This window comes from Calypte anna, chromosome 3, assembly GCF_003957555.1.
Source record: "Calypte anna isolate BGI_N300 chromosome 3, bCalAnn1_v1.p, whole genome shotgun sequence".
In the NCBI taxonomy this organism is placed as follows: Eukaryota; Metazoa; Chordata; class Aves; order Apodiformes; family Trochilidae; genus Calypte; species Calypte anna.
The window spans coordinates 113,077,274-113,104,109 of record NC_044246.1 but is presented as its reverse complement, the minus strand read 5'-3'; the positions used below and the strand labels follow the sequence as shown (position 1 = coordinate 113,104,109).

At 45.8% G+C, this 26,836-nt stretch overlaps 1 protein-coding gene across 1 annotated transcript in view; it reads left to right on the top strand.

The window, feature by feature from the left end:
* Positions 1–24,632, top strand: part of MSRA (methionine sulfoxide reductase A) — a 358,932-nt gene extending 334,300 nt beyond the window's left edge. Inside the window, exon 6 of the mRNA XM_030448474.1 lies at positions 23,796–24,632. Within this exon, the coding sequence (XP_030304334.1) occupies positions 23,796–23,960 (165 nt within the window). The 3' untranslated portion in view covers positions 23,961–24,632. The remainder of the gene's footprint in view (positions 1–23,795) is intronic.
* The last annotated feature ends 2,204 nt before the right edge of the window (positions 24,633–26,836 follow it).

The window sequence follows — 26,836 nt, the reverse complement described above, 5'->3', positions numbered from 1 at the left end:
ACCCATGGCAGATCAAACAGAAGGTGGTACCTGGCTCTCAGCTGAGCTTTTTTGGCTACCAGGAGGAAGGATAGGCAGTGTTACCCTCTCTGCACGCTCCTGCATCCCTTCCCTTTGGCTCGTGATGAGCAGAAGCACTTAAGGAAAGCTGTGACTAATTTAAAGGGCAGAGGGTAACATCAATTAGCTCATCTTGTCCTTGAATTTTTCTGTGTCACTGAGTCCCTCAGCTACAGCTCTGCCGTGCTCCCTTTTTGTTTCTTGTGGCAAGAATAAACAGCAAGCTCAGTTTGAACATTTAAATTCAGAAGGAAAAAAAAAAAAAAAGCAGCAGCATCCATCAGTGCAAGACCCTATTCATTTTCTCCCACTTGCCTACCCAAAGCTTTGCAAAGAAATGAGCCAGAGGGAATTCAGAGCCCATTAGGCATGTCCCAGGAGGCAGGAATCTATATGCTTACAGATGTGCTTACAGATAGAAATCTGCATGAAAATAAATAAATAAATGAATAAATAACTAAATCCTCCTTGACCAAAGGTATTATTTGTTCTAAAACACAGGATTTAAAGCACAGCTTTGTGCTGGGAAGGGACTCTGTGGGATGGCTTTGTGTAGTTTCATGTGCATTTCATTGCATCAGGATCAAATTGACTCCTTTGGAAGCAGGAGAAATGTGAATTCTCCATCAGCCTCGTAGCTCTGGTTGCCATGACCCAAACTGGGTGGGTGTTTTCCCATCCAGGGATCAGGGCTGTTGTTTATTTTGATCAGCATTTGATCTGACTGAACTGAAATGCAGACCACAGGAAATACTTTGAGGATATCCCCTTGTTTCTCAAGGCAGTGGCTGTGCTGGTGCTTCCATTTCTGCATTTCCATCTCTGAGCACTCTGTGACACTCAGACTGGTTCTTTGCTGCCATTTGAGGACATATCAAACTCTGAAAGTGAATGAACTGGCCATGCTATTTGTGAAAAGGTTGTGAGAGCCAATTTTTTTACAGCCTCAAAGCTCAGGGTGGTGCCACAGGGCAAATGAAAAGATGGGCAGGTAGGAAAAAAGGGGTTGGGAAGACTCAAGAACATGAGGAACCAGGGAAAAGATGAAAAGAGAAGATGTTTGATCCTGAAAGGACTCCCAGATAGTGGTGCCTGTTGCATTTTTTTCCCCTGAACAAGGGAAACCCAGCCCCTGAACTCCTGTTGCTGGCACCTGGGTGTAGATGGGAGCTCCTTAGGGTGCTGCATCACCTCCTCCAGTGCTTATCAGATGTAGAGCTGTGTGGTATAGAGAAACCTTGGTCCTTTTTAAGACCAAAAAGCTCTTTTGCACCCTGGCTTTTGCAGATGGTGGCCACAGGGCAAATGAGAAGATGGGCAGGTAGGAAAGAAGAGGTTGGGAAGGCAAGAAATGGAGACTCAAGAACATGAGGAACCAGGGAAAAGATGAAAAGGGAAGATGTTTGATCCTGAAAGGACTCCCAGATAGTGGTGCCTGTTGCAAGTTTTCCCCTGTACAAGGGAAACCCAGCCCCTGAACTCCTGTTGCTGGCACCTGGGTGTAGATGGGAGCTCCTTAGGGTGCTGCATCACCTCCTCCAATGCTTATCAGATGTAGAGCTGTGTGGTATAGAGAAACCTTGGTCCTTTTTAAGACCAAAAAGCTGGTTTGCACCCTAGGGTGTGCAGATGGTGGCCACAGGGCAAATGAGAAGATGGGCAGGTAGGAAAGAAGAGGTTGGGAAGGCAAGAAATGGAGACTCAAGAACATGAGGAACCAGGGAAAAGATAAAAAGGGAAGATGTTTGATCCTGAAAGGACTCCCAAATAGTGGTGCCTGTTGCAAATTTTCCCCTGTACAAGGCAAACCCAGCTCCTGAACTCCTGTTGCTGGCACCTAGGTGTAGATGGGAGCTCCTTAGGGTGCTGCATCACCTCCTCCAGTGCTTATCAGATGTAGAGCTGTGTAATATAGAGAAACCTTGGTCCTTTTTAAGACCAAAAAGCTCTTTTGCACCCTGGCTTTTGCAGATGGTGGCCACAGGGCAAATGAGAAGATGGGCAGGTAGGAAAGAAGAGGTTGGGAAGGCAAGAAATGGAGACTCAAGAACATGAGGAACCAGGGAAAAGATGAAAAGGGAAGATGTTTGATCCTGAAAGGACTCCCAGATAGTGGTGCCTGTTGCAAGTTTTCCCCTGTACAAGGGAAACCCAGCCCCTGAACTCCTGTTGCTGGCACCTGGGTGTAGATGGGAGCTCCTTAGGGTGCTGCATCACCTCCTCCAATGCTTATCAGATGTAGAGCTGTGTGGTATAGAGAAACCTTGGTCCTTTTTAAGACCAAAAAGCTGGTTTGCACCCTAGGGTGTGCAGATGGTGGCCACAGGGCAAATGAGAAGATGGGCAGGTAGGAAAGAAGAGGTTGGGAAGGCAAGAAATGGAGACTCAAGAACATGAAGAAACAGGGAAAAGATGAAAAGAGATGTTTGATCCTGAAAGGACTCCCAGATAGTGGTGCCTGTTGCGTTTTTTTCCCCTGTACAAGGGAAATCCAGCCCCTGAACTCCTGTTGCTGGCACATAGGTGTAGATGGGAGCTCCTTAGGGTGCTGTATCACCTCCCCCAGTGCTTATCAGATGTAGAGCTGTGTGGTATAGAGAAACCTTGGTCCTTTTTAAGACCAAAAAGCTGGTTTGCACCCTAGCGTGTGCAGATGGTGGCCACAGGGCAAATGAGAAGATGGGCAGGTAGGAAAGAAGAGGTTGGGAAGGCAAGAAATGGAGACTCAAGAACATGAGGAACCAGGGAAAAGATAAAAAGGGAAGATGTTTGATCCTGAAAGGACTCCCAGATAGTGGTGCCTGTTGCAAGTTTTCCCCTGTACAAGGGAAACCCAGCCCCTGAACTCCTGTTGCTGGCACCTGGGTGTAGATGGGAGCTCCTTAGGGTGCTGCATCACCTCCCCCAGTGCTTATCAGATATAGAGCTGTGTGGTATAGAGAAACCTTGGTCCTTTTTAAGATCAAAAAGCTCTTTTGCACCCTGGGTTTTGCAGATGGTGGCCACAGGGCAAATGAGAAGATGGGCAGGTAGGAAAGAAGAGGTTGGGAAGGCAAGAAATGGAGACTCAAGAACATGAGGAACCAGGGAAAAGATAAAAAGGGAAGATGTTTGATCCTGAAAGGACTCCCAGATAGTGGTGCCTGTTGCAAATTCTCCCCTGTACAAGGGAAACCCAGCCCCTGAACTCCTGTTGCTGGCACATAGGTGTAGATGGGAGCTCCTTAGGGTGCTGCATCACCTCCCCCAGTGCTTATCAGATATAGGGCTGTGTGGTACAGAGGAACCCTTTGCAGGCTGCATAATTTTTAAGACCAAAAGCTCTTTTGCACCGTGGGGTGTGCAGATGGTGGTGAGGGGCTATGTCACACTGGCTGGGCAAGACAAGCTTGGCTGGGGGTTTACTACTTGAAGAAAACTAGAAAGAGAAAGTCCATGCATGGGAGATTGGGAAAGGCTGAGCTGGAAGAACTTATTCCTTGAGTGGGAACACAGAGACTGGAAGCAGGGACTAAGGGCAAGAGATCTGAGCCCATCCGTGGTGGAAGAGGCCACGCTGCTTTGTGAGGTTGGATATTGCACTTGGAAGGGCTTGGGAAAGCCTTTCATGTGTCTCTCATGCCTGTTTTGAATTGTTGAGATGGATGGATCCCCACTGCTTCCCCTGGAGAAGTGACAGCCTGGCAGGGTTGGCATCTGCTGGTGCCTTGATCACAGCGAGAGTTTGGACCCAGCCCCTTCGTTTTCTTCTCCTAAAGCCCTCAAAGGGCCCACACTGAGATGGACGTCAAGAGGCAGCAAAAGGGAAGCAGTTGTTGATTGAAGGAAGGAGTTGAGGGGTGTTGCTAACACTGTGATTCCTTGGAGCAACGTGGGCCATGCCAAGAGAGGCACAGAGCCATGCACAGCATCTCCAAATGCTGGTGGCTCCTGCTTCAACTAAAGGAAAAAGCAGAGGAGAGGGCAGAGACCCCCAAGGGGGGGGTGTTTTTGGGGGGTGGGGAGCCCCATCTTTTCCCTCTACTTGCTATATTAACATAAATGAACAGTTTTGAGATTTCCTGACACGAGCCACTTCCCTAATTAGGACAAGCTTTAAAAGGACCACTTGGCATCCTTGTTGGGGAGAGCCATGTGCTACCTGCAGCAGGCCAACTCCAAAATGTAGCTGATTTTTCTCTTACCTACATTCTGCATTCAAGCAGCTGCTCCTAACAGGTGCTTGCTCTCTTCCTAGCAGATGGCAACGAAAAAAAAAAAAAAAAGAAAAAAAAAGGGTTTGTTGGCAGGTTTTGCCACAAAGCAGCCTTCTTATCACACATATTGATGTGTATACAAACACGCAGGCACGCTCTCAGGCTTCCAGTTTAAAAAGTAATTCTCCTTCTGACAGAAGGTCAGGCCCATTGGGTCTCAGTGAGAAGGGTCTGTGCTGCTCTCTTTTGGATCTGGGGTCTAAAGGCATCTGTGACTTAGCTGCCACATCAAAACCTTGCTGAACATTTCCCCATCAGTCTGACTCTTCTGCTGGATCTAAAAGACCATGAATAGGAGGAATATGTCCCCTTGGACTTCTTGCCTCTATTTATAGAATCATGGTATGATTTGGGTTGGAAGGGACCTCTAAAGGTGATGTAGTCCAACCCCCCTGTAGTAAGCAGGGACACCCTCACCCAGATCAGGTCCAGAGAATATTTTGGGTGAGAAAGAACCTCTAAAGGTCCAACCCCCAACTCATAGGCTGCTCAGAGCCTTGTCAAGCCTCGCCTTGAATAATTACCAGTGCAGCTTTAATAGTTTGGATGAGCTTAAATAACCAGGAAAAGTAGAAAGCCAGCAGGTTTTAGACAGGGCTGCCCTGATATTTTACTCCTTATCATCGTTTAGGATGATAGAAATGCAGAAAATGAATGATCTCTCTCCTTAAATGAAGCAACCAACTGCAAATGTGCAGCAGAGGAGAGACACAGCAATACATCTCAACAAAAGAAATCCAAACTGCAGCATTTTATCACCAGGAAACGTTCCCAGGACCCCGAGTGCTGAAATGTGGTCAAAAGCTGCCTTGGGGAGGCGTGCAGGGAGCTCGTTTGTTCTGTAGCCATTACTGGAAGAGAGACAGCTGTCAAACAAATCCTCAGATCCTGTTTTGCTCTTGGCCTCTTAACTCTGCTCCCACCTCCCAAATTTTGCCAGGTGAGGGCTGGAAATACAACAAAGTTTTGCAGAGCAAAGGCAGCTTCAGAGGAGCACCCCACCACCCCAAAGACCTTTTCCTACTTCTGTTCCTTGCCGTGCAAGTAGCACCAGGAAGACCCCATCCTCACTCTTGTTTTGCTGCTCATTTCAAACAAAAATCCTGAGCCAAGGCAACCAGATGAGGGTGACATCTGGCTCCCAAACCTCTGCCAAGTTGCTGCTGCTCTGTAGCTGGCAGGGAGATGCTGTGCAGGGCATGCCAGGTTCTCACTGAAATCTGGAGAGCAGTCCCTGCGTTTTCTTTGCTTCCTCTCCAGCCACAATCAGTTCAGTGTTTTGTTTTCCTAATGGCCAAATTCAGATCTCTTTTTCAGCCACATAAATCCATCGGGTGGATGCTGGGAGGCTTAGACAACGAGTGGAGTTTGACCCTGAAGTCTGGGATGGTCTCGTGTTTTCCAAGCTTCCTGACAAATTCACTTGTTGACTGGGAATCTCGTTCAGACATCCGAGTCCTTCCTATGGGCTATGTTTGGGGTGATTGCACAGATGCAAATTGCATATGTGAAATCAGTTTGTATCTAAAGTCTACCAGGAAGGAGTAGGTAGAGCTTGGGGCAGGTGGATAAGGTAAAATCCTCTGGAGATCTCCTTTATTATGGTTTAGGGTTTTTTTTCAGTCTAAGGTGCAGCTCTTTAATAAGAAATCACTGTAGCTTGTGAAAAAAGCTGAACACCTTAACTTTGGAAAACTTTCTGTTGCTTAACAAAGGTTCTTGGAGTTAGAAGATACCTCACTAGGTCCCCTGTAAGGACATGGAGCTCTTGGAGAGAATTCAGAGAAAGGCCACAGAGATGATGGGAAGGCTGGAGCAGCTCTGCTCTGGAACCAGGCTGGGAGAGTTGGGGGTGTTCAGCCTGGAGAAGGCTCCAGGGAGACCTTAGAGCACTTGAGGGCTCCAGGGAAGTGGGGAAGGAACTTTTGACAAGAGCCTGGAGGGATGGGATGAGGGGTTCTTAAGGTCATCCTCAAGCTGCAAGAGGATGGAAATTTGGAAGATATTTGGAAGAAATTCTTTGCTGTGGGGGTGGTGAGAGCCAGGTTGCCCAGAGAAGCTGTGGCTGCCCCATCCCTAGCAGTGTCTCAGCCCAGGTTGGATGGGGCTTGGAGCACCCTGGGCTGTGGGAGGTGTCCCTGACCATGCAGGGGGGTTGGAATGAGATGATCCTAAAGGTCCTTTCCAACCCAAACCATTCTGTGATCCTTTGCTCATGCTCAGGAGCAGTTAAATCCCAGCTGCTCAGGGGAAGCTCATTCAGGGGTGGTTTGTGAAGGAGCTGAAGCTGCAGCATCTCCCTGTTGCCTTATGAAGGATTTTTCCTTTCACCCCTCCCTCCACTGATGTACTCTCAGCTTTTTTGGCAGCTGCCAGAGGGCATGAGAGAAATAACTATGCTGGTTTTGCAGCTGATGTCGTGGTCAAATGCACTTTTTTCCCCTCTTCTGGTAAAATAGTTTTGCTGCAGGCACAAGTAACCATTTTTCAGAAGTGTAGGAGGAAAGTAATTGTGCTAAATAAATATGTGCAGAGCTTGGGCTGTTGAACTTGCTTTGCAAAGGGCACAGGTCATTTTTCTGCTTTCCTAGTTAGCATTCAAGGTATGGCTTCTTTGCCATGGATTTGCACATTTCAGGAGGCTCAGTCTGGGGGTTTGTAAGCAGAAGCCATCCTGCTTTCCAGGGGCACTCACACAAGAAGTGGATATTCATTCCTGAAGAATAACCCAAATCTTTTCAGATTGTCTTGGGTGAACCAGCTCACTCTGAAAACAAAGCCTGATTTCCAGAGTCCACGTTGAAACCTTCACCCTGGAGCCTGCAGTTGGGTCTGGATCAGAGAAATTGCATCGATTGTGTCTCCTTTTATTAGGTGCAACTCTGGCAGTAGCTCAGGGGTGGTTTCATCTTTCTTGGTAGCTTTTGTGGAGCTGATTTCAGAGAAATGTGTCTTTAGATATGGCCCTCAGGGTGCTGCAGTGAATGACTCTGGATTTAGGAGATGAGAGCTTGTGTTTCCCCCTCCATCATCCTGAGAACACGAGTTGACTCCTTGGAGTTGAATTCTGTTGCCTGATGCTCCAGTGTCACAGCCACATTCATGGTGTCCTGGAGAGGCACCTGTTGGCCTTGAGATGCCATTCCAGAAGGGTGGAGGTTCCCATCAGTCTTTTATCAGCCCTGCCAACCTCCTGAGCCTATCTCTGAGCTGCCTGGCATATAGAATTCACTGGACTCCAACTAAAGTGTGGAGCTGACAGCCCTGCCTTGCCTTCCACTCTGAGCTCAGTTGGTTTCAGCATCAAAGGAGCAAAACCAAACCAATCTATATGGAAATTTTAAGAACTGAGCATCCTTATTCAAAAGGTGTTTTCATCCTCTGGCTTCAGTGTAGATCTCACACCCAGCAAATTCAAATTATCACAATTTTTTGGTTTTCAACTTCATGAGCAGTTGACCCGACCTCTATGCTGTAGGAATAGGTTAGAATATTTTGAGTTAACACCAAATTTGATCAATTTTTTGTCAAATATGGGGGGATCTTTGCACTGAAAGGTATATACAGATGCCAGCAACTAGCATGGACCACGTTTGATGCCACTCAACTGCTCAGAGTCTAATTCTGAATAACTGAACCCATGGCTCATGTATTTGTTGATTCTGTCCTTACCAATGGCATCCTGGTGCATCCTCCTGCAAAATAACCACTTGTTTCGTGGGACTCTCATGACAGTCTGCTTTATTCATGTTTGCACAAAAAAATAAACTGCTTGATATTATCCCAGTACTTGAGACTGAAACTGTTTTTCCAGAAAAGATAACAAATAACTAATTCAGGTTTCAAAAAGCCCGTGTGCTATTATCGTTAGTAAGGAGCTTAACCAACCTGAAAGCTAATGCTAAATGATCCAGATCTTAGTCTTATTAAGCTCGTGTGTTTCCTACCACTTAAAAGCCTTTCAGAAAAGCTAAACATCTGGGTAAATGAGATTTTCTGGAAGGCAAGCTTTAAAGTTTACCTCCTTCTCTTTTTAAACAAGAAGGCGATGCCTCTATTTACAGTTTGTTTCTGGAACTCAAACGGAGCCTGTGCATCACTGCTGCAGTGTTTTATGGAACATCCTTTGTTTATTCACACTTGTGCCACTTTTAAACTTCAGATGTAAACAACAAAGGCTTCTTTGTATTTCACACTATCTCATACTCACTACCTTCTGAAGTCCAAAGCCAAAACACTGTGGAATTTTACCCTCCTCACACTTTCTTCTGCTTGTCGGATGCGTTCTTCCAGCTTTTTCTATTTATAGTAGCTGGAAAAATACTTATCTCCTGATTAAAATGTGCTCTGTTCGTTTTCTCTTGAATTTTCAGTCCTTGGGCTAAAATTGTATTCTTTAGTAGCCATTTCTAATAGAATTTTAGTAGTAATGATGGACATATTTGGTAACAAAAAAAAAAAAATGGTCATCCTGAAGGATACAGATTTGTTTAATGTGGTCAACCTGTCCGTCACCTGTTACACAGATCCACAAAAAATTATTGCATGAACTCAGTTGCTCAGACAGAGAGGTCAGAAAGACCCAGGCTGGAAATCCAATGTGTCTCAGAACACATTTTAGTGCAGAATGGAATGGTTTCCCCTGCAAATCAGAGTGGGAGTTTTAGATGGAGGTTTCACAAAGCTTCAGCTGCACTGGTCCTTGACATCTGCCACGAGAAGTCCCCTCCTGCCTTTGTCATCCTGGGAAAGGACCTCAGTTTTATGTTTCATTTGACATGCAGGGGGTCAGGCTGTGGATGGTGCTGAATCCATCTCCTCTCTGATTGTTGATCCCAGGAGGAGGAAGCTCTTTACTCCTCCCATTCTGTGCTTATCTCCATGGAAAAGACAAAGCCAGGACAACTCAGGCAGTGTGAAACCCTTTGCATTGCTGTGTTGTGCACAGCCCTGTCCTATATGTGTAGTATAAATGAAATGGTCTTGGTTTTTTTTCCTTTCCCAGGAACAAGCAGCAACCTTCATCCTCCTTTGTCACCCTTAATCTGTGTTTCAGCATCAGAGATTTCTGATGAGCCCATCCATCAAATCTTGTCTTCAGTTTTGGGTCCTTCACTATGAGAAGGACATTGAGGGGTTGTGGTTAGGAGGTTGAGAGAGGTTCTCCTCCTCCTCTACTCTGCCCTGGTAAGGCCACATCTGGAATATTGGGTCCAGTTCTGGGCCTCTCAGTTCCAGAAGGACAGGGAACTGCTGGAGAGAGTCCAGGGCAGAGCAAGCAAGAGGATGGAGGGAGTGGAACATCTCCTGGTGAGGAAAGGCTGAGGGAGCTGGGGCTCTGCAGCTAGGAGGAGACTGAGGAACAACCTCATTAATGTCCATAAATATGGAAAGGGAGAGAGTCAGGAAGATGCAGCCAGGATCTTCTCAGTGATGCCCAATGATGGGACAAGGGGCAATGGGTACAAGCTGGAGCATAGGAGGTGCCTTGTAAATTTAAGGGAAAACTTTTTCACTGTGAGGGAGCCCTGGCCCAGGCTGCCCAGGGAGGTTTTGGAGTCTGTTTCTCTGGAAACATTCAAACTCCCCCTGGATGTGTCCCTGTGACCTCTTGGAGGTGACCCTGTTGTGGCAGGAGGGTTAGACTCCCTGAGGTCCCTTCCAATCCCTTCTATTCTGTGATTCTGTGAGGGGCTGCAGTGTGTCCAGAGAAGGGTAACAAAGCTTGGGAAGGTTCTGGAGCACAAGTCTGACAAGGAGCATCTGAGGGACCTGGAGGTGTTCAGCCTGGAACAAAGGAGGCTGAGGAGAGACCTTCCGACCCTCTACAACTCCCTGCAAGGAGTGATAAAAGTAAAAGAAAAATTTTAGTGAAGACAGCAATGCAACTCAGCTCTCTACGTTAAGTAGGTGAAATGAACGTTTTTACTTCTGCATTGCAGCTCTTCTGAATGAAAAATAATTAGAGTGACTTCCATTTATTGCAAAGGAGGCACAGACAAGGGAGTGCCTTGCATGGCACAGCTCAGTCTCTGCTTTGCAATGAAGCATCATCATTCAGGGAGAAAACTGAGCTAATGGAAGTGGCAAAGCCTTGTCAGCATGGTATTTATAGGTGGAATGGTTTTCTCCTGCTCACAGGCAGGATGGATTTGCTTGGTTTTACCTTTCCACTGCTTTTGGACCTGAGCTGACTTCTCAGAGTGGCTCAGGAGCATGTGGAGATGCCAGTTCTGGTCTGCAATGGATTGGAAGCTTCTGTTTTAAGCTTCAGTGCTCTGTACATGGGTTGTTATCAGTGGCCCCATCTCATTTTGGACGTGGCCATTTTTCATTTCAGGAAGATGAGGGTAATGGCTGAGTGATTAGTGAGGAACAGCCTGCTGTCTCCAGCCACAGAATAGATTTTTAGCTTTAGAACACTGGAAGTCAGAACAGGGCATGTCTTTTCTCAGCCATCATAAATTATCCACGCAGGATGTACAGTAAAAGGCTGTTTGGCTGCCTTAAAATTGGCCAGACAAACAGAATTTCCATCTCTCCCAATGGCTCCTTCAACACCTAATTAGTTCCCAGATGCTAGTTGAGCAAGATGTCTTTTATCTTTGCTAATGTTGTCTTCCTATACCTCCTAAATGCCCCCCGGAGCCATTCTTCACTTTTATCTTTCTTCCCTCAGGAGAAGACAGGATGGGTGTTCAGGAAGCTCTGTTCTGAAGGTCAGACTTGTAAAGGCTGGAGGTCAAGTTGATCCTGTTATACGAGTCAGTATCTGGGGCAAAAGCTTTGATTCCAGAATTAGATTGATATGATGGGGAGCAGGATATGAATTGCTCTCTCTGTGTGCTCACAGGATCAGTATCCAACAAGGAAAAAAAAAAAAAAAAATTGAATTTCAGATTTTGCTTCAGTGTCAGTCCCGTTTAATACAATTTAGGGCAAATTCAGTGTTCTTTTTTTCCTGTTGCTAGAAAGTGCAAAGAAATCTGTCCAAATCTGTCACTTCAGCTGGCACAGCTGATTGTTGTGGGCCATGAGGAAGGACACTTAGATATAAAATAGTAGGAAATAACAGACTAACTGTGCTCCTGAGCCTTCCTGGACCTTCTGAGCATCACCACTTGGGGCATCAGACATGTTAACAGCCAGGCTATTGGCCAACACTGATTTACCTTGGCAGGTCTGATTTATATCCAAGCCCAGCAATTCCTTCCCCTCTGGCAGGAACGGGTGGCCAAACAGCCTCCTTCAAGCTGAGTATTTAAGAGAAAAGCTGTAGAAAAATCCATGGAGGCTTAAGGACAACACGTAGTCACCAATGTGGTTAAAGTGAAGTCGTTTATTAACAATTTACACTCGCTTTATATAGAACCCTTGTTTATATAACAATATCTTGCAGGTGGCTATATCTTGGCCACAAATCCTCTTCTCACAGAACTTCTGCTGGCTACATCATTATCCTCTTTTCTGCTGCCAGCTCCCTTATCTTTTTCTCATAGCTCATCTTTCAGTAACCTTGCAACTGGGCCTCAAGGCCCTTAGCTTACTTCTAGCTAAAGCTAAATAGTCAGGATTGCTCACGTCTGTTTTCTTCCAGACAGTTTCCCAACAAAAAGCATTTCAGAGAAAGCAGAGCTTCAAACCAATGGGCAGGCTGTATAAATACACCCAGCTTTCCCCTAAGGCTTCTGAAGCTCCAGCAAGGTTCAGTTTATTTGGTTCTGATGAGGAGCTCCAGTGTCTGTGTGGGGTTTGTCAATGGGCAAAAGCTCTGACAGGGTCAGTTTGGGAGTTTGTTGATGAGACTTAAGATTCTTCAGCTTAGATTTTACACCACCATCTTTTTAAGTTTCTATTCTTTTTCCTTCCTATCTGCATTTCTCCTGTGCTGGAAGAATACAGTTGTATGAACAATTCCAGCAGGTAACAGCATTTCTCCTCTCTGACCAGGTTATGTAGTCCCTCCAGGATGCTGATGTCTTCAGATGCAGAATGTAGTCACATAGCAGCTCGTTTTCCATGCCAGCAAAGACCAAAGAAATCTGTCAAGTCAAGGGGTTTCCCCATTTCTGCTCTTAGATCCACACTGAGGATGAGGAATTTCTATCAGGGTCACTTCATAGGATCAGAACCAGGTCAGGATGGAAGGGGCCTCAAGGATCACCTGCTCCAACTTCCCAGGTAGTACAAGAGTTTATCTGAGATGTCTCAGCACCTCACTGAGCTGAGACTTCCAACTTTCCAAAGTGGGGGAATCCACCACTTCCCCTGGGAGACCATTCCAGTCTCTGCTTGGCCTCATGGTGAAAAACTGACCTCCTTTGTTCAATCAGAATCTCAGCATTGGGTCGATGATCATCGGAATTTGATCCTTGTGGGTTTCAGTCTTGGCTTGCAAGAGTGAGGCTGCAAAGTGAGTTCTGAGCCCAGATGGGTTCCCTGAGAGGATCTTAATAATATTTAGAAATTATATAGCACTCCAAAATCCTGTGCAAGCATCAGCTAATTATGGAGCACTCCAAAGCCCTGTACTAAACGTGAGTGAATCAATTCTTGCACCACCTCTCAAAGACATCAATGGATGGGCATGGAGATATTGGAATGAGTCCAGAGGAGGCCCCAAAGATGATCTGGAGGAGCTGGAGGGCTGGAGGATCTCTGCTATGGAGACAGACTGAGAGATTGGGGTTGTTCAGCCGGAAGAGGGCTCCAGAGAGACCTTTTATTGGCCCTCCAGTATCTGAAGGGGCTACAGGAAAGCTGGGCTGATAGGAAATGGTTTAAAACTTGAAGAGGGGAGATTTAGGTTGGACATTAAGGAGAAATTCTTTAATTTAAGAGTGGTGAGACACTGGGACAGGTTGCCCAAGGAAGCTGTGGCTGCCCCATCCCTGGCAGTGTCTCAGCCCAGGTTGGATGGGGCTTGGAGCACCCTGGGCTGGGGGAGGTGTCCCTGCCCATGCAGGAGGTTGGGGCTGGATGAGCTTTAAGGTCCCTTCCAACCCAACCCAATGTGGGATTCTATGATGTTTCTGTGATATCATCAAATCCACTGTGCAGAGGGGTAACTGGGAAGAGGAGAATGTGGGTATCTGGTCCCAATCCATTCTCACTGCCCAGTTTGGTAGCTGGGGCTGGATTTCAGCACTTCTCAGCCACTGCTCCCTCATGTTCTTTGGCAGCATCCATCTTCCTCTCTGGCTTGCTGTGGGTAAACATGAGTCCCCAAAGGAGGTCACCTACATGGATGCAAATGTGGATTTTAGCAACCAGACATGATTGCAGCTCATTCCCAGGGCTTTGTAGAGGTCACTGGCACAAATCAACTTGGAAAAGCCAACATCAGTAAGTGGCAAGGAGAAGACTGGGCCCAGCCCAGCAAACTGAATTTTAATATTCACTGTAATTAGAATGGAATGTTCAGCAGTGAGGTGCTCCAGCCAACTGGAGACAGCACAAAGGAAAATGTTTAAAATAATGCATGTTTGAAATGTTGTACTGCAGAGCGGGCTGCCTTCCAGAAAAGAAGAGGTTTATCTACATGACACCTAGAAAATGGAGGAGAAAATAAAGCATTGTTTTAAAATTGTGCATTACTGAGGCCTCACACTACTAATTCTGTTGGTTCCTCTGGACCAAAGTAGGAGGTGGCTGCTCCTCAATACAAACGAGCATCTCTTGCTGAATTTCTGCCCCCAGGCCTGCCAGCAACTAATCCACAAACTTGGCAAAGTTGGTTAATTTGTATTCCAGTTTAAAGTATCACAGTAATTGTGTATCTCAGAGGTTTGTGTACCCCCACCCTGCAGACGTGTCAGTCCATGCAACTAATTCCTGCTGGCCTTCTCCTGAAGTAGTGCTGCTCCTTTAACTCTCAGGGATTTTGGAAATAGAGCTGAATTCCAGTGTTGCTGCTGATGGTCTGAAATTTTTAGTAGCTAATACAATGAAAGGGAAGCCCTAGAGATTTTATATCTCCTCTGCTCTGCTCTGCTGAGACCCCACCTGGAGCTGTGTGTCCAGTTCTGGAGTCCCCAACATCAGAAGGACACAGAGCTCCTGGAAGGTGTCCAGAGCAGAGCCACTCAAATGCTCAGAGGGCTGAGCACCTCCCTGGGAAGCCAGGCTGAGGGATTGGGCTTGTTCAGCCTGGAGAAGAGGAGGCTCCCAGGTGAGCTCAGAGCAACCTTCCGATATCTGAAGGGGCTACAAGAAAGCTGGACATGGGGGGGTAGGGAGAGGACAAGGGAAATGGGTTAAAACTGGAAGAAGGGAGATTGAGGTTGGACATGAGGAAGAAATTCTTTAATTTGAGGGTGCTGAGCCCCTGGCTGCCCAGGTTTCCCAAGGAATTTTTGGCTGTCCCATCCCTGGCAGTGTTGAAGGTCAGGTTGTACAGAGCTCTGAGCAACCTTCTCCAATTAAATCCCTGCACCTGACAGAGGGTGTGGACTGAAAAGGACCTTTACAAGTCTTATCCAAACCAAAACTGTTCCATGAGTTTCTGATTCTGTGACCCCTCATTGACTTCCCAGGTGCAGGCAGAAGCTCATGGAACTGTGGCTGCCCCATCCCTGGCAGTGTCTCAGCCCAGGTTGGATGGGGCTTGGAGAACCCTGGGCTGTGGGAGGTGTCCCTGACCATGCAGGTGTTTGGAACTGGATGAGCTTTAAAGTCCCTTCCAACCCAAACCAGTCTGGGAGTCTATAAATTGGTGCTTCCCTCTGGAGCACTCAGCTGGCTCACAGCTCTACATCAAGGATGAAGATGCCACAGCAGCACAAGGTGCCACAGGTGTCAAGATACAACAGGATAACATGTTTTCAACATCAGTGATTTTAGAGGAGCCATTAAAACCACAGTATCTTGGTGTAACTTGCTGAGCCATGAGATGAACTGGATGTTGCAGTGGGCTGAGTATGGGCTGTGAGCTGAATCAAGCACAGGATGATGCTGTTTTTATTAAAAGCCACAAAAATGCTGGAAACCAATTAATGCTCTGCTGCTTTGCTAATGCCTCTGCTCAGAAAATTAAGTGGTTTCCTTTAAGAAAACCAATTTCAAAGCTTTTTGGGGGGGGGGCAAGTTTATAGTTGAGTTCAACCCCTTCTATAAACATTTTCAGCCCAGCTTATCAACATGTCAGTGGCTTCCAGTCTGTTCTTTTAGGTATTTGGAGGTACAGATGCTTTTCTGGAACAGTTAAATACAAATTCTTAAGGCATTTTTGCAAGTTTTAGCTATTTTTAAGTCTCAGCTCGACAGGGTACTGAGAAAATACTAGATGATCCTTGAGGTCCCTTCCAACCTGACATTTTATGGTTCTTTGATTCCATCTGAATATAAACAAGGAGCCAAACACCTTGAATATGTTGTTGCACTTCTGTAACGTCAAATGATTAAATATTTTGATGTATTTGATGTACTGTGTGCTAAATGCAGTTGCTTGGGAGTAAATGAAGAAGAACCTTCTGTGGTTTTACTGGTTTGGTTTATTCTACTGGGTAATCTCTGCTGTTGAGGACAGCATTTCACATCACCTTGCATAACTACACTGAATTATTTGTAGGTGTGATGACCTGAACCTAATCACCCAGAGATGCTGAGAGACATGGTTTGGTGATGGACTTGGCAGTGCTGGGTTAATGTTTGGACTTGATGATCTTAAAGGTCTTTTCTGATGAATTTGATGAATTGCTGCCAGTGGAACAACCCCATTTTCTTAACATGCAGACTTTGTTGCATCCCAGTTACCCAGTGGATTGTCTTCAAGTTAAAAAGCCCCAAAGATGATACTCTAATCAGTAAAAGAAATCTTTAAAAGACTTGGACATCCCTTAAAGTCTTTCTAAGTGCACTTGCATGCCATGGAGGCTCCTTCCTCAGTGGAGGTGGAGCTGGTAGCTCTGGGTGATGTGATGGACACTTGGATAACCAACTGGTGTGGTTCCAATGGAAAAAAAAAAAAAATAGGGTTTGATTTGATGCAACCTGTTGTGGTTCCAAGCTTATGAGTCCAAAATAATGTCTTCCCTGAGAGTGGTGTTTGTGCCTGGTGCTGAGCATGTCGTGGTTATCTGTATGGCACTCACTGTTTGCTGGCCCAATATCCATACTGCAAGAGGGATTCTGTAGGCAATGCATCAGTGCAGACCTCCATTCTTGGCCCCACCAAGAGGAAAATTGCTTCTTGCCACTATGTGCTGCCCAAAGCCAAATAGAAATGCAAATCTGCATGCACAGTAGTTGCTCCATTTCAGTAATTCACTAATATGCTTTCTTTCCTTAGGACTGTTGAGCATTTTAGGAGAGAAAAAATAACAGGGGGGTTGGAAATGGATGAGCTTTAAGGTCCCTTCCAACCCAATCCATTCTGTGAATCTATGATTTGTTTGGTTGGTTGGTTGGTTGGTTTTTTATTTTTGCAGCTGAAGATGTAATGGCATGGGCAGGCAATGAATTTAAAGCAAACAACAGGAGTAAAAATGCTTCCTTGGGCTATAACAAAAGAGGAAAGCTTGATCTGTTCATGCAGGACTTGACATAGGCAACACCATAGCAGAAAACTACAGAATTCCTCATGCCTGTGTTCCCAGCTGAGGAATTTAGGGGTTGCCTCATGGTTTTGATTTTGAGGAGCTGTCTTAATTTCAAGCTCCAGCAAAAGAGACTCAGAGCAGATCACTGGGTCAAGCAGTGGCAGAGCAGTGCAGCTTAAACTGGGAGTCACTTGCTGGGATTTAAATTGGCCTTGGGACTGAAGGAATGAAAAGTGAGGACTTAAGATATGTCCAAGATGATCCAGAAGAACTGGAGATAATTTAGGTCTCTTGAAGTACCAGTGTCTCAGAGTGGATGTGACTTGAGCAGAGAAAACTGGTGTTTTGCACATATAACATTGTTTGAAGAGGTGTGTGAAAGGGAGAAAGGAGCTGTGGAATAAAATGAAAGCTTCCCTTCTGAATGAATAACTGGTTAGAGATAGGAAATAAAAAGTACAAATAACTGGAAAGTTTTTGCAATGAAGGGAGATTACCAGTTACCTGTCTGGGGAGACTGGGCAGTTGAATAGACTCATAAAAGAGATGGAAAAAGGAGAAGAGATGATAGTGACATGGCAAAATCTGCTGAGTTATTCCAGGTAAGCAAAAGCAGACAGGGCCACAAAAAGTTGGAGAGGAATCTGACAATATCAACCTTCTGGGCAATAAAATAGCTGCTGCAATTCCATGTTGATAATAGTGGAGTGCAGGCACAATGACAGGGTTGAAATTAGCCCATGACAGAGGTTCTGGCACCACTGCAGATGGTTCTTTGAAAAATGTCTGCTGGGTGCTCAGCAGAGGTCAGAAAGGCAAATGGAATGCTAAGAATTGCTGGGGAAATAATGGGGAAGGAAAGAGAAAATGTAAGTGCACTGCTGAGTAAATCCGTGGTGATCTCAAAGAGAATGCAGCTTCACTCATCCCACCTCAATGCAGCACGAAAACAGAGCTAGAAAAGCTGCAGAAAAGGGTGAGAAGGCTGATCTGAGTGATGAAGTGGGGAGTCAAAGACTGGGAAGCTTGCTGAAGAAATGAATGAGCGGGATTAAGGCAGAGGAGGAGAACCAGGATGGCTGTGGAGAGAGTGAACAAGGAATTATTCACTCTAAATGTATTTAGACATTAGGAAGAAATTCTTTAATTTAAGAATGGTGAGATCCTGGCCCAGGTTTCCCAAGGAAGCTGTGGCTGCCCCATCCCTGGCAGTGTCTCAGCCCAGGTTGGATGGGGCTTGGAGCACCCTGGGCTGGGGGAGGTGTCCCTGACTATGGCAGGGGGGTTGGAACTGGATGAGCTTTAAGGTCCCTTCCAACCCATCCCATTCAATGAATCTATGATTTTATTTGCAGCAGAGGATTTAATGGCATGGGAAGGCAATGAATTTAAAGCAAACAACAGGAGAAAAAATGCTTCCACTGCCTATAACAAAATAGGAACCTTGTCAAACAATCTCGAACGTACTGGAGGTACAGGGTGTTTAAATGAGGTTATGCTGATGTTCTGAGCACTGTCTCCAACACAGAACCATAGAATGGTTTAGGTGGGAAAGGGACATTAAAGATTATCTAGTTCTGTACCCCTGCCATAAGCAGGGACATCTCCCACTGGACCCAATTGCTCAAAGCTCCCTCCAACCTGGTACTGAACTTGTTCCTCCAGAACCTCTCCTGATGCTTGGGTTGAACTTGTCCCCTCGGTCTTCTACAGCTTGGTGAGGTTTGCTTTCTGCTTTGGTTTGACTTCACACCAGGAGAACCTAGCAGGGCTTTGGTGTAGAGAAACATTGTCAACCAGGTGCCTTGAGTTGCCAAAGAGTGGGTGTGTGTCCCACCTTTATTGGCCCCTTGGTCTTGCTCATGCCCAATAGGGGGCCTGTCCTAATCAGGCACAGGTGGACTCACACCCACTCTTTGACAACTCAAGGCACCTGGTTGACAATGTTTCTCTACACTTTGGGGCTGGATTGTAATCAGGTAAAAAAGATCAATATGATCTTCTGCTATGGTCTCTCTTGTGACAAAAGCCAGAGAAATCCCTTGAATGAATGAATGGATGAATTGTCTTTGAAGTGCAGTGGAATATTGACAAGAAGATCAAATGGTGCCTTAAAACTTTCCTACAGTGAGTAAAAGCTCCCAAGGCTTAACTCCTCTCTCCTTACCTTGGTCTTACCCACATCTGCATGCTGAGGCTGCAACAGCCCTTTTGACTGCAATGTGGGAAAAGTTGGTCAGTGTGGCAAGGGTTTCCAGCAGAAGTTTGCCTTCCACAGTAAAGAGATTGTAGCCATCAGCTGTTCCTGGTGCAAGCAAGTGGTAAGCAAAGCCCCCATTAAATATTTCAGCAGTCTATGCTGCATCTCATGGCCTCGGCTTCCTGCTGGGACTCCCCAAACTGCAGCATACCATTAATAGCTTCCCTTACTGGGCGAAGTTGTGCCAGGGGAGGTTTAGGTTGGCTATTAGAAAGAATTTCTCTACAGAGAGGGTGATCAGACATTGGAATGGGCTGCCCAGGGAAGTAGTGGATTCTCCGTGTCTGGAGATATTTCAAAAGAGCCTGGATGTGGCACTCAGTGCCATGGTCTAGCAACTGCAACAGTGGATCAAGGGTTGGACTCGATGATCTCTGAGGTCCCTTCCAACCCAGCCAATTCTATGATTACTGAGAGGGTGATCAGCCATTGGAATGGGCTGCCCAGGGAGGGGGTGGATTCTCCATCCCTGGAGGTTTTTAAGAAGAGACTAGATGTGGCACTGAGTGCCATGGGCTGGGAACCACGGGGGGAGTGGATCAAGGGTTGGACTTGATGATCTCTGAGGTCCCTTCCAACCCAGCCAATTCTATGATTCTATGATCTGAGGAAGAATTTATTTACTGAGAGAGGAGTCAGGGGCTGGAATGGGCTGCCCAGGGAGGTGGTGGAGTCACCACCCCCGGAGGTATTTAAAAACCATGGAGCTAAGGCTTCAAGAACATGCTCTGTTTGGCATGGTGATATATATATTATTTTGTTTTGATTTACATTATTTTACTGGGGGGGGTGGTGGTGAAGGAGGTTGGAGCCAGGGGGGGGTTGGTCTCTTTTCCCAGGCAACTCTCAGCAAGACAAGAGGGCAGGGTCTCAAGTTGTGCCAGGGGAGGTTTAGGTTGGAGATTAGAAAGAATTTCTTTCTGGAGAGGGTGATCAGGCATTGGAATGGGCTGCCCAGGGAAGTAGTGGATTCTCCGTGTCTGGAGATATTTCAAAAGAGCCTGGATGTGGCACTGAGTGCCATGGGCTGGGAACCATGGGGGGAGTGGATCAAGGGTTGGACTTGATGATCTCTGAGGTCCCTTCCAACCCAGCCCATTCTATGATTCTATGATAGCTCAGGAATTTTGAGACAGCGAGGACCCAAAGTCTGCCAGAACGAGATCATCATCCAGTTATATCTGCCTAGACAGCAAGAAATCAGTCAAGGGTGGGCTGATTTACACCTGCTGGAGCCAGCACATCCTGAACTTCATCATCTTTCCCAGTGATGTTTTGATCTTCGCCTCGACACCGTCAGGAAAATATTTTCCCCTTTGCAGATCAAAACACTCAAGGTAGTGTTTGGCAGAGCATCAGAGCCTGAGGTTCCTGCTGCTTCTGACAACAGTGCTGGTGTCTTTTGCTAATGACCCAAGTGTAATATAATGAGTTGTCTTGGGCTTCTGCTTTATTCAGCACGCAGCCTTTTTAATAGACTGTTAGGAATGCTGAAAGGGATAAATGATGTTTATGCCCTCTTGTGGTACCGTATTGAACGGAATGGATTTTCTAACTGACAAAATTAGGCTGATGATGGAAAAGTCCCAGGTAGGAGTCTGTAATGAATATTGTTTTGCACAGCAGAAAAATATCCATCCCTCCAGCAGCATCCTCATGACTCAGCTGAAGGGGGCGAAAGCAATTTTAAAGGCATTTACAGCAGTGAGTAAATGACTAATACCCATGATGACAGAGTTTGTGCCATCTTTCTGGGGTGAAGATGATTTTAAAAGTGTTTTTTTTTCTTTGCTGGGAAGGTTAGAAAGGGAGTGAAATACTGGTTTCTAAAAGCTGTTGTGTTGTCACCTCTCTGGGTTAGTTGGTGCTGACATGGGATACGTTCCTTCATATTTTTCTTCTTCTTGGACAGGTAAACTGATTCCCTTGGGACAAAGCCTGTCCCAAAGATGAAAAAAAGCTCTTTGGTGATTTTTGTTGGGGAAATAAAGGCAGATTCCTTTCAAACTGGCCTTGCTGTCCTATTGTGTTCAAATACAATGAATTAACCAGCTGAGAATTTAGATGTAGGGCTGGCAACCCAGGGGCTCCCCAGACAGGTCAGACACTGATTTTGTGTCAATCATCTTATTACTTCATTCCTGACTGACAACTGAATACAGCTGGAACAGGTTGCCCAAGGAAGTTGTGGCTGCCCCCTTGAGCAGCCTGGTTTGCTGGAAGGTGGCCCTGGGCAAGCAGGGGTTTGGAACTGGATGAGCTTTAAAATGATGATCCCTGAAACGTTGCCAGAATAAATCAGACTAATTCCAGCATATTGTGGTCAGGCAGCGTTGAGATAGGACCTGGGAAACCTTGTGGCTGGAAATTCAAAGCCTTTTTTTTCATCCCAAATAATCACCTAGGATTAATTAAGGATTAATTAACACTGGGAGGAACCATTATTTCCATTCCATGTCATCTTTCTGCCCAGCCACCAGGTCTGTAGAACACTACTGGAAAGAGGAAGAGGATTATTTCCTTTCCCCATCCATGATGAGCACAACCACAACAGGGAGTTGAGTTTAAATGGAAGTTGTGAGCTTAAGGAGGAAGCTCAGGAAAAACTCTTCAACAAATGGTAAATATTAGAATGGCCTCCTGGAGGAAACTGGAGGATCTCCATCTCCTAAGGTCTTTCAGAAACAAATGATTGCTGGGAGTAAGGTGGCTGTCATTTGATGTATCATGATTGAAGAAGTTGGACTTTATGATTTAAAACAGGTATAAAAGCTCTGGTGGGGTTTTTTTGTGTGTGTTTCTGTGTGATGATTTCTTTATATTAGGTTTGTTTATTACTATGGTGAGAGAACACATATTTACCTGGTAATCCTAAATGCTGACCCTACGTTCTTACAGTGGATCTCAGGTCTGACTGATTGCAGGTTTATCTACATCCAATTCTTTTAAAATATACTTTGTAAGTGTAGTCTGACACCAATTAAAGTGCTTATTAGGAATTTCAGTGCTGATCAGGTTATCATGGACTTCACTGACCACAGGTTATGTCTTCTCTGAGACAAGAACTGACCTCAAGATGTTGGTGGCCACCACTTTCCTTAGAAAAGGAAAACTCAGTAGGAAAAATGTAATGGAAAATTGTGTTAAAGAGAAATTTTCTCTGTCAGAAGCCAGTCAAGAGCTTCCAATTCAGTTAGGGGATATCAGAAAGAAAGTTAAGTCCAATTTTAAATCCCCACCCACATTCCTTCTTCTTTTTCCTCAAATGATTATTGCTCCCGGTCCACGTATTGTCAAAGCTTTCAGAAATGAGCAATAATTTGCCTTAAAAATACCTTCCTGGTCCTGATGAAACTGTTCTATTTGAAGAACGAGTTTGCAGCCCCTCTGTGCAAAGAACCCAAATGCCCTTGATTCTCAATGCCATTCGTGGGGCTAAAATTCCACCCAGGAATTCTTCTCGGCCTGAGCAGGATTCATGGTGGACCAAGAAGGCACCTGCCAGGTGAAGCTTTGGGACACTGCAGGACAGCTGAGACACCAGGCTGGATCCAAATGAACTCTGATCCAAGTTTATTTTCCACTTTTCTTGGCAGCACATCCCTGCCTGATGGGGTTGATCCAGGGGGAAGGACAAATGTGTAGCCAGAGGAAAGGAAAGAAATGAGCCATTAAAACTGGAGGGTGCCCAACCTCCTCACACAACCTCCTCTTCTCATGTGGTGCCTGAGATATCTCCTGGCAAAATCACCTGAGAGCAAGGAGAAAAGGCTTTTCAGGGATGTGCCTCTGTCAGGGTTTAACACTGCCCTGGCAATTAAACCAAATAAGAGATGCTCTCTATTAATCCCCTCCCTGATAAAGAAAGGAGAGAGAATAAGGGAGAGAAACTGATGGGTTGGAAACTAAACTACACAGCTTTAATGGAACAGGAATGATTAATAGGGAAAAAAATGACTAAATCTATACAAATATACAGTAAAATTGATCCCAGGTTCCTCCCCCCATTTCCCCCCAGTAACTCTCACGTCACCACCGAGGCTGCAGGGCAGCCCTGGGAAAGTCCAGGCTGGAATCCTGGGGTCAGCAGCAGTTGGGAGCTGGAGGCAGGAACACACAGATTCAGGCTGGCATGGATCAGGAGCACAGGCAGAGGAAGGGATGGAATCCTCCCAGGATGCCAAAACAAACAGGGAGAGGGGAAGAAGGGGAAGCAGGAAGGGGTTTGACCCTTGGGATCCCTCAAATTTCTCCTGAGTATGAGGTGTATGGGATGGAATACTCTGTTTGGTCAATTCTGGTCATTTATCTTGTCTGTTCCTCCCTAAGGGAGGGTTTCAGTTGGGTCCTTTTTACTCCTTTTCTGCTTCTGGAGGGCAAAATGTTCCTCAGAGCTGAGCAGTTCCTTGGTTCTGCAGCCCATTCCCAGCTGTAACTATAACCATGGAGTGGGATCAGTCCCAGCAGCAGACACTGCCTGAGAAACTTGCTGTTCATTTCAGCAAGTGCAGCTCCTGACAAGAGACTGAGCTGGAAGCAAGAGGGCAAGACAGAAAATCCCCTTTATCCTGGCCCAAACCAGGACAGTCACAAATGTGGCCCAAGCTCTGAGAGATGTCTGAGGCTCCCACTGAAAGATAGAACAACCCACTAATGGTTTTCCATTGTGTTTCTTGACAGGTATTGACAGAAGGTGGGTTTGGTACCATCACAACAGAAATCCGGGAGGCTCCAGAGTTTTATTATGCTGAAGATTATCATCAGCAGTACCTGAGTAAGAACCCTGGTGGATACTGTGGCCTTGGGGGCACGGGGATTTCCTGTCCTATTGGGATCAAGAAATAACCTGTGCTTCCACCACCACCTCTACTTTGGTTTAGGGAGTGAGAAAAAGGATCCCCCAACCCTTACAGGTGTCACAATACTCCCTGCATCAAAATTTAGGAACCTGTTGGAGTGGTTTTCCATAATCTGAGCTATTTCCCAGACAATGACATCAAAAATCAAAGTAGAAGAAGAAATTGCACCTGGTCCAATGTAGCTTCTTGCTCAGTGCAGCTCACTGGGTTTTCTTGTTGGCATTTGGGGAGAAAAGAATCTTCGACAAGTTTGGCTTGAAATGCTGTGAAAAGGATGAAATGGGGGAGTAGGGGCTGCACCTGCTAACTGCTTTGCATTGCTAATCCCTACATGGGTTTTCCTGGGCTAAGGAATTTGGTCATGTTTCCAGAGTTGTGACTTTTGGAGACACGGATGGGCTCATCTTAACTATCACAACCCTGTAATTTGATGTCTTTGAGAAGGGTGAATTTCTAAGCTCAGTCATTCTCTCACAATTCCACTTTCACAGCGATGTGTAATATGACCTGTTAGTGCCTATTTTCTGAAACAATTTTAGGAAGAAAAAGTAAAAATTGGAATGTGAGACTTCTTCTTGACAGCTCCAAAAAAGTGTATAAATACAAAAAAAAGAAATATATTTCATTTTACGAACTACAATAAATTAAAAAAAAAAAATAAATGTCTGCTTTGTGTTCCATGGCTCAAATATGTATAAGGATAAACCTAAAAAAAAATATCAAATGCTACAGAAGGCTGCAGCCTGCTAATTAAATGCCAGGACTTTTAAAATCTGTTTTATTGTGGATGACAGTATGGAGGAGTAGAATTCATATTGGCCACACTGTAACATAAATATTCCTGTGATTAATTATTTGTACTTCATTAGATCGTGGAGCCACCCCAAGAGCAGAGCTCCTGATGGCAGATGCTGTGCAGAAGTGGTCAGGAAGTCTCTGCCCCATTGCCTGGACAGTCAGAATAATAACAGGACAGCCAGAAAAAGGCAAAATTCCTTTTTGTTTTATTTATGGAGTTCTCATATGGGGTTATCCTTCAGGGATATGGGATAGGTTGCCTTGGGAGGTTGTTGATGCCCCATCCCTGGCAGTGTCTCAGCCCAGGTTGGATGGGGCTTGGAGCAACGTGGGCTGGGGGAGGTGTCCCTGACCATGGAATGGGGTTGGATCTTGATGGTCTTTAAGGTCCTTTCCATCCCAAATCATTTTATGATGCTGTGAACTCAGGGGTGATGTGTGTTCTATGGGGTATCCTAGAGCAAACAGCTCCAGGTGGGGATGGATTTGGTCCCACACATCTAACTTGCTGCTTGCTGTGGGATGTGTGGGCATGAGCCCCACTGGTGTATCCTGTCTTAATCACTAAGCCTGATGAACATGTGTCATTGGGGTGTGATTTATTCAGGGAAAGCCTGTAGGAACCTGCCTAGATGTGCCACTTCTGGATAGCAAAGCCCATAAAGCCATTTTTGAGGGCCAGATGACAGGGCCACAGATCCACAGCTTTTAGATAGCTCTCCATGGCACTCAACTCCATCCCTTGTTTTCCTATTTCACACAATCACAGAATATCTTTGGTTGGAAGAGACCTTCAAGATCATCCAGCCCAACCTTATTTCCTGCTCAAGGCTTTAGGTTCACGAAGACCCCAAAAAGCTCCAGGAATATCCACCCAGCAGATCTTGTTGCAGGCTTGGAGTGACTGGAAATGGGCATTAGATAACTCTTCAGGCCTGTAAATTCATTTCTCAGGTCCTGCCTGCCTCATTCAAAGACAGTCCATGCCAGAGAAATCAGCTTCCCCATCCTTGCTCCTCAGCTGATTTGTGTTCATTTCAGTCCCCAAACTCAGAGGAAACCTGTCCTTTCCTTTAGTATCTGAAGGGGGCTACAAGAAAGCTGGGGAGGGACTTCTTAGGATGTCAGGGAGTGATAGGGCATGGGGAATGGATTCAAACTAGAGGAGGGAAGGTTTAGATTGGAAGTTGGGAAGAAGTTCTTCCCCATGAGGGTGGTGAGACCCTGGTTGCCCAGAGAGGTGGTGGAAGCCCCATCCATCCCTGGGAGTTTTTAAGGCCAGGCTGGAGAGCGCTCTGAGCAACCTGAGCTGGTGGAATCAGATGATCTTTAGGGTCCCTTCCAACCCTGAAAATTCCATGATTCTGTGCTATAAATGAGCAAGTCTCTCATTCTGTACTCAGAGTGTGGCCTCCGACCATCTTACGAACCCTTTCTGGATATGGGCAAGAGGATCACGGGGGGGGATATGCCAAGGATGAGGAGCCTTCTCTGGCAGGGTTGCCATGTTAGGCTCTTTCTGGAGATGCCCCAGTATGTGCCCACATCACAGTTGAGATTTCCAGTTGCTGTGGTAACTGCTTTCCTGTCCTTGACATGTTGTGCCACTGAATTGTTCCAGTGCTCACTGTCAAGGGAACCAGCACTTCCAACTCATTTTTGAGGCATGAGCTGACATAAAAGCAAAGAAGAGAGGAAAATAAAGCCTGACTTCCATCCTCTGCATTTTTAACCTTGGTGTAATTCAGACTTTCAGTGGGATAAATCCTGAGTTGTTCCCAGAAGGCATTTGAGAGGTGAAAAATCTGGGTGTGTACAAATTGTTGCTCATTTCTCTTTCATCCTATCCCCCCCTACCCTCCACACTATCATTATAGTTTTGAAACAAACTGGAAAGTCTTTGGAGAAGACACCGTTCTGTCCTTAATATACCTGGGCTCAAGTCTGAACCTTGCTGAGAGGTTTTTAAGTCCTGTCCTGATGGAATTAATGAGCCAGTTTAGAATTCAGCATTGATGAATCCATTGATGCTAAAATTGGCCCACACCAAAATCCTATTCCAAA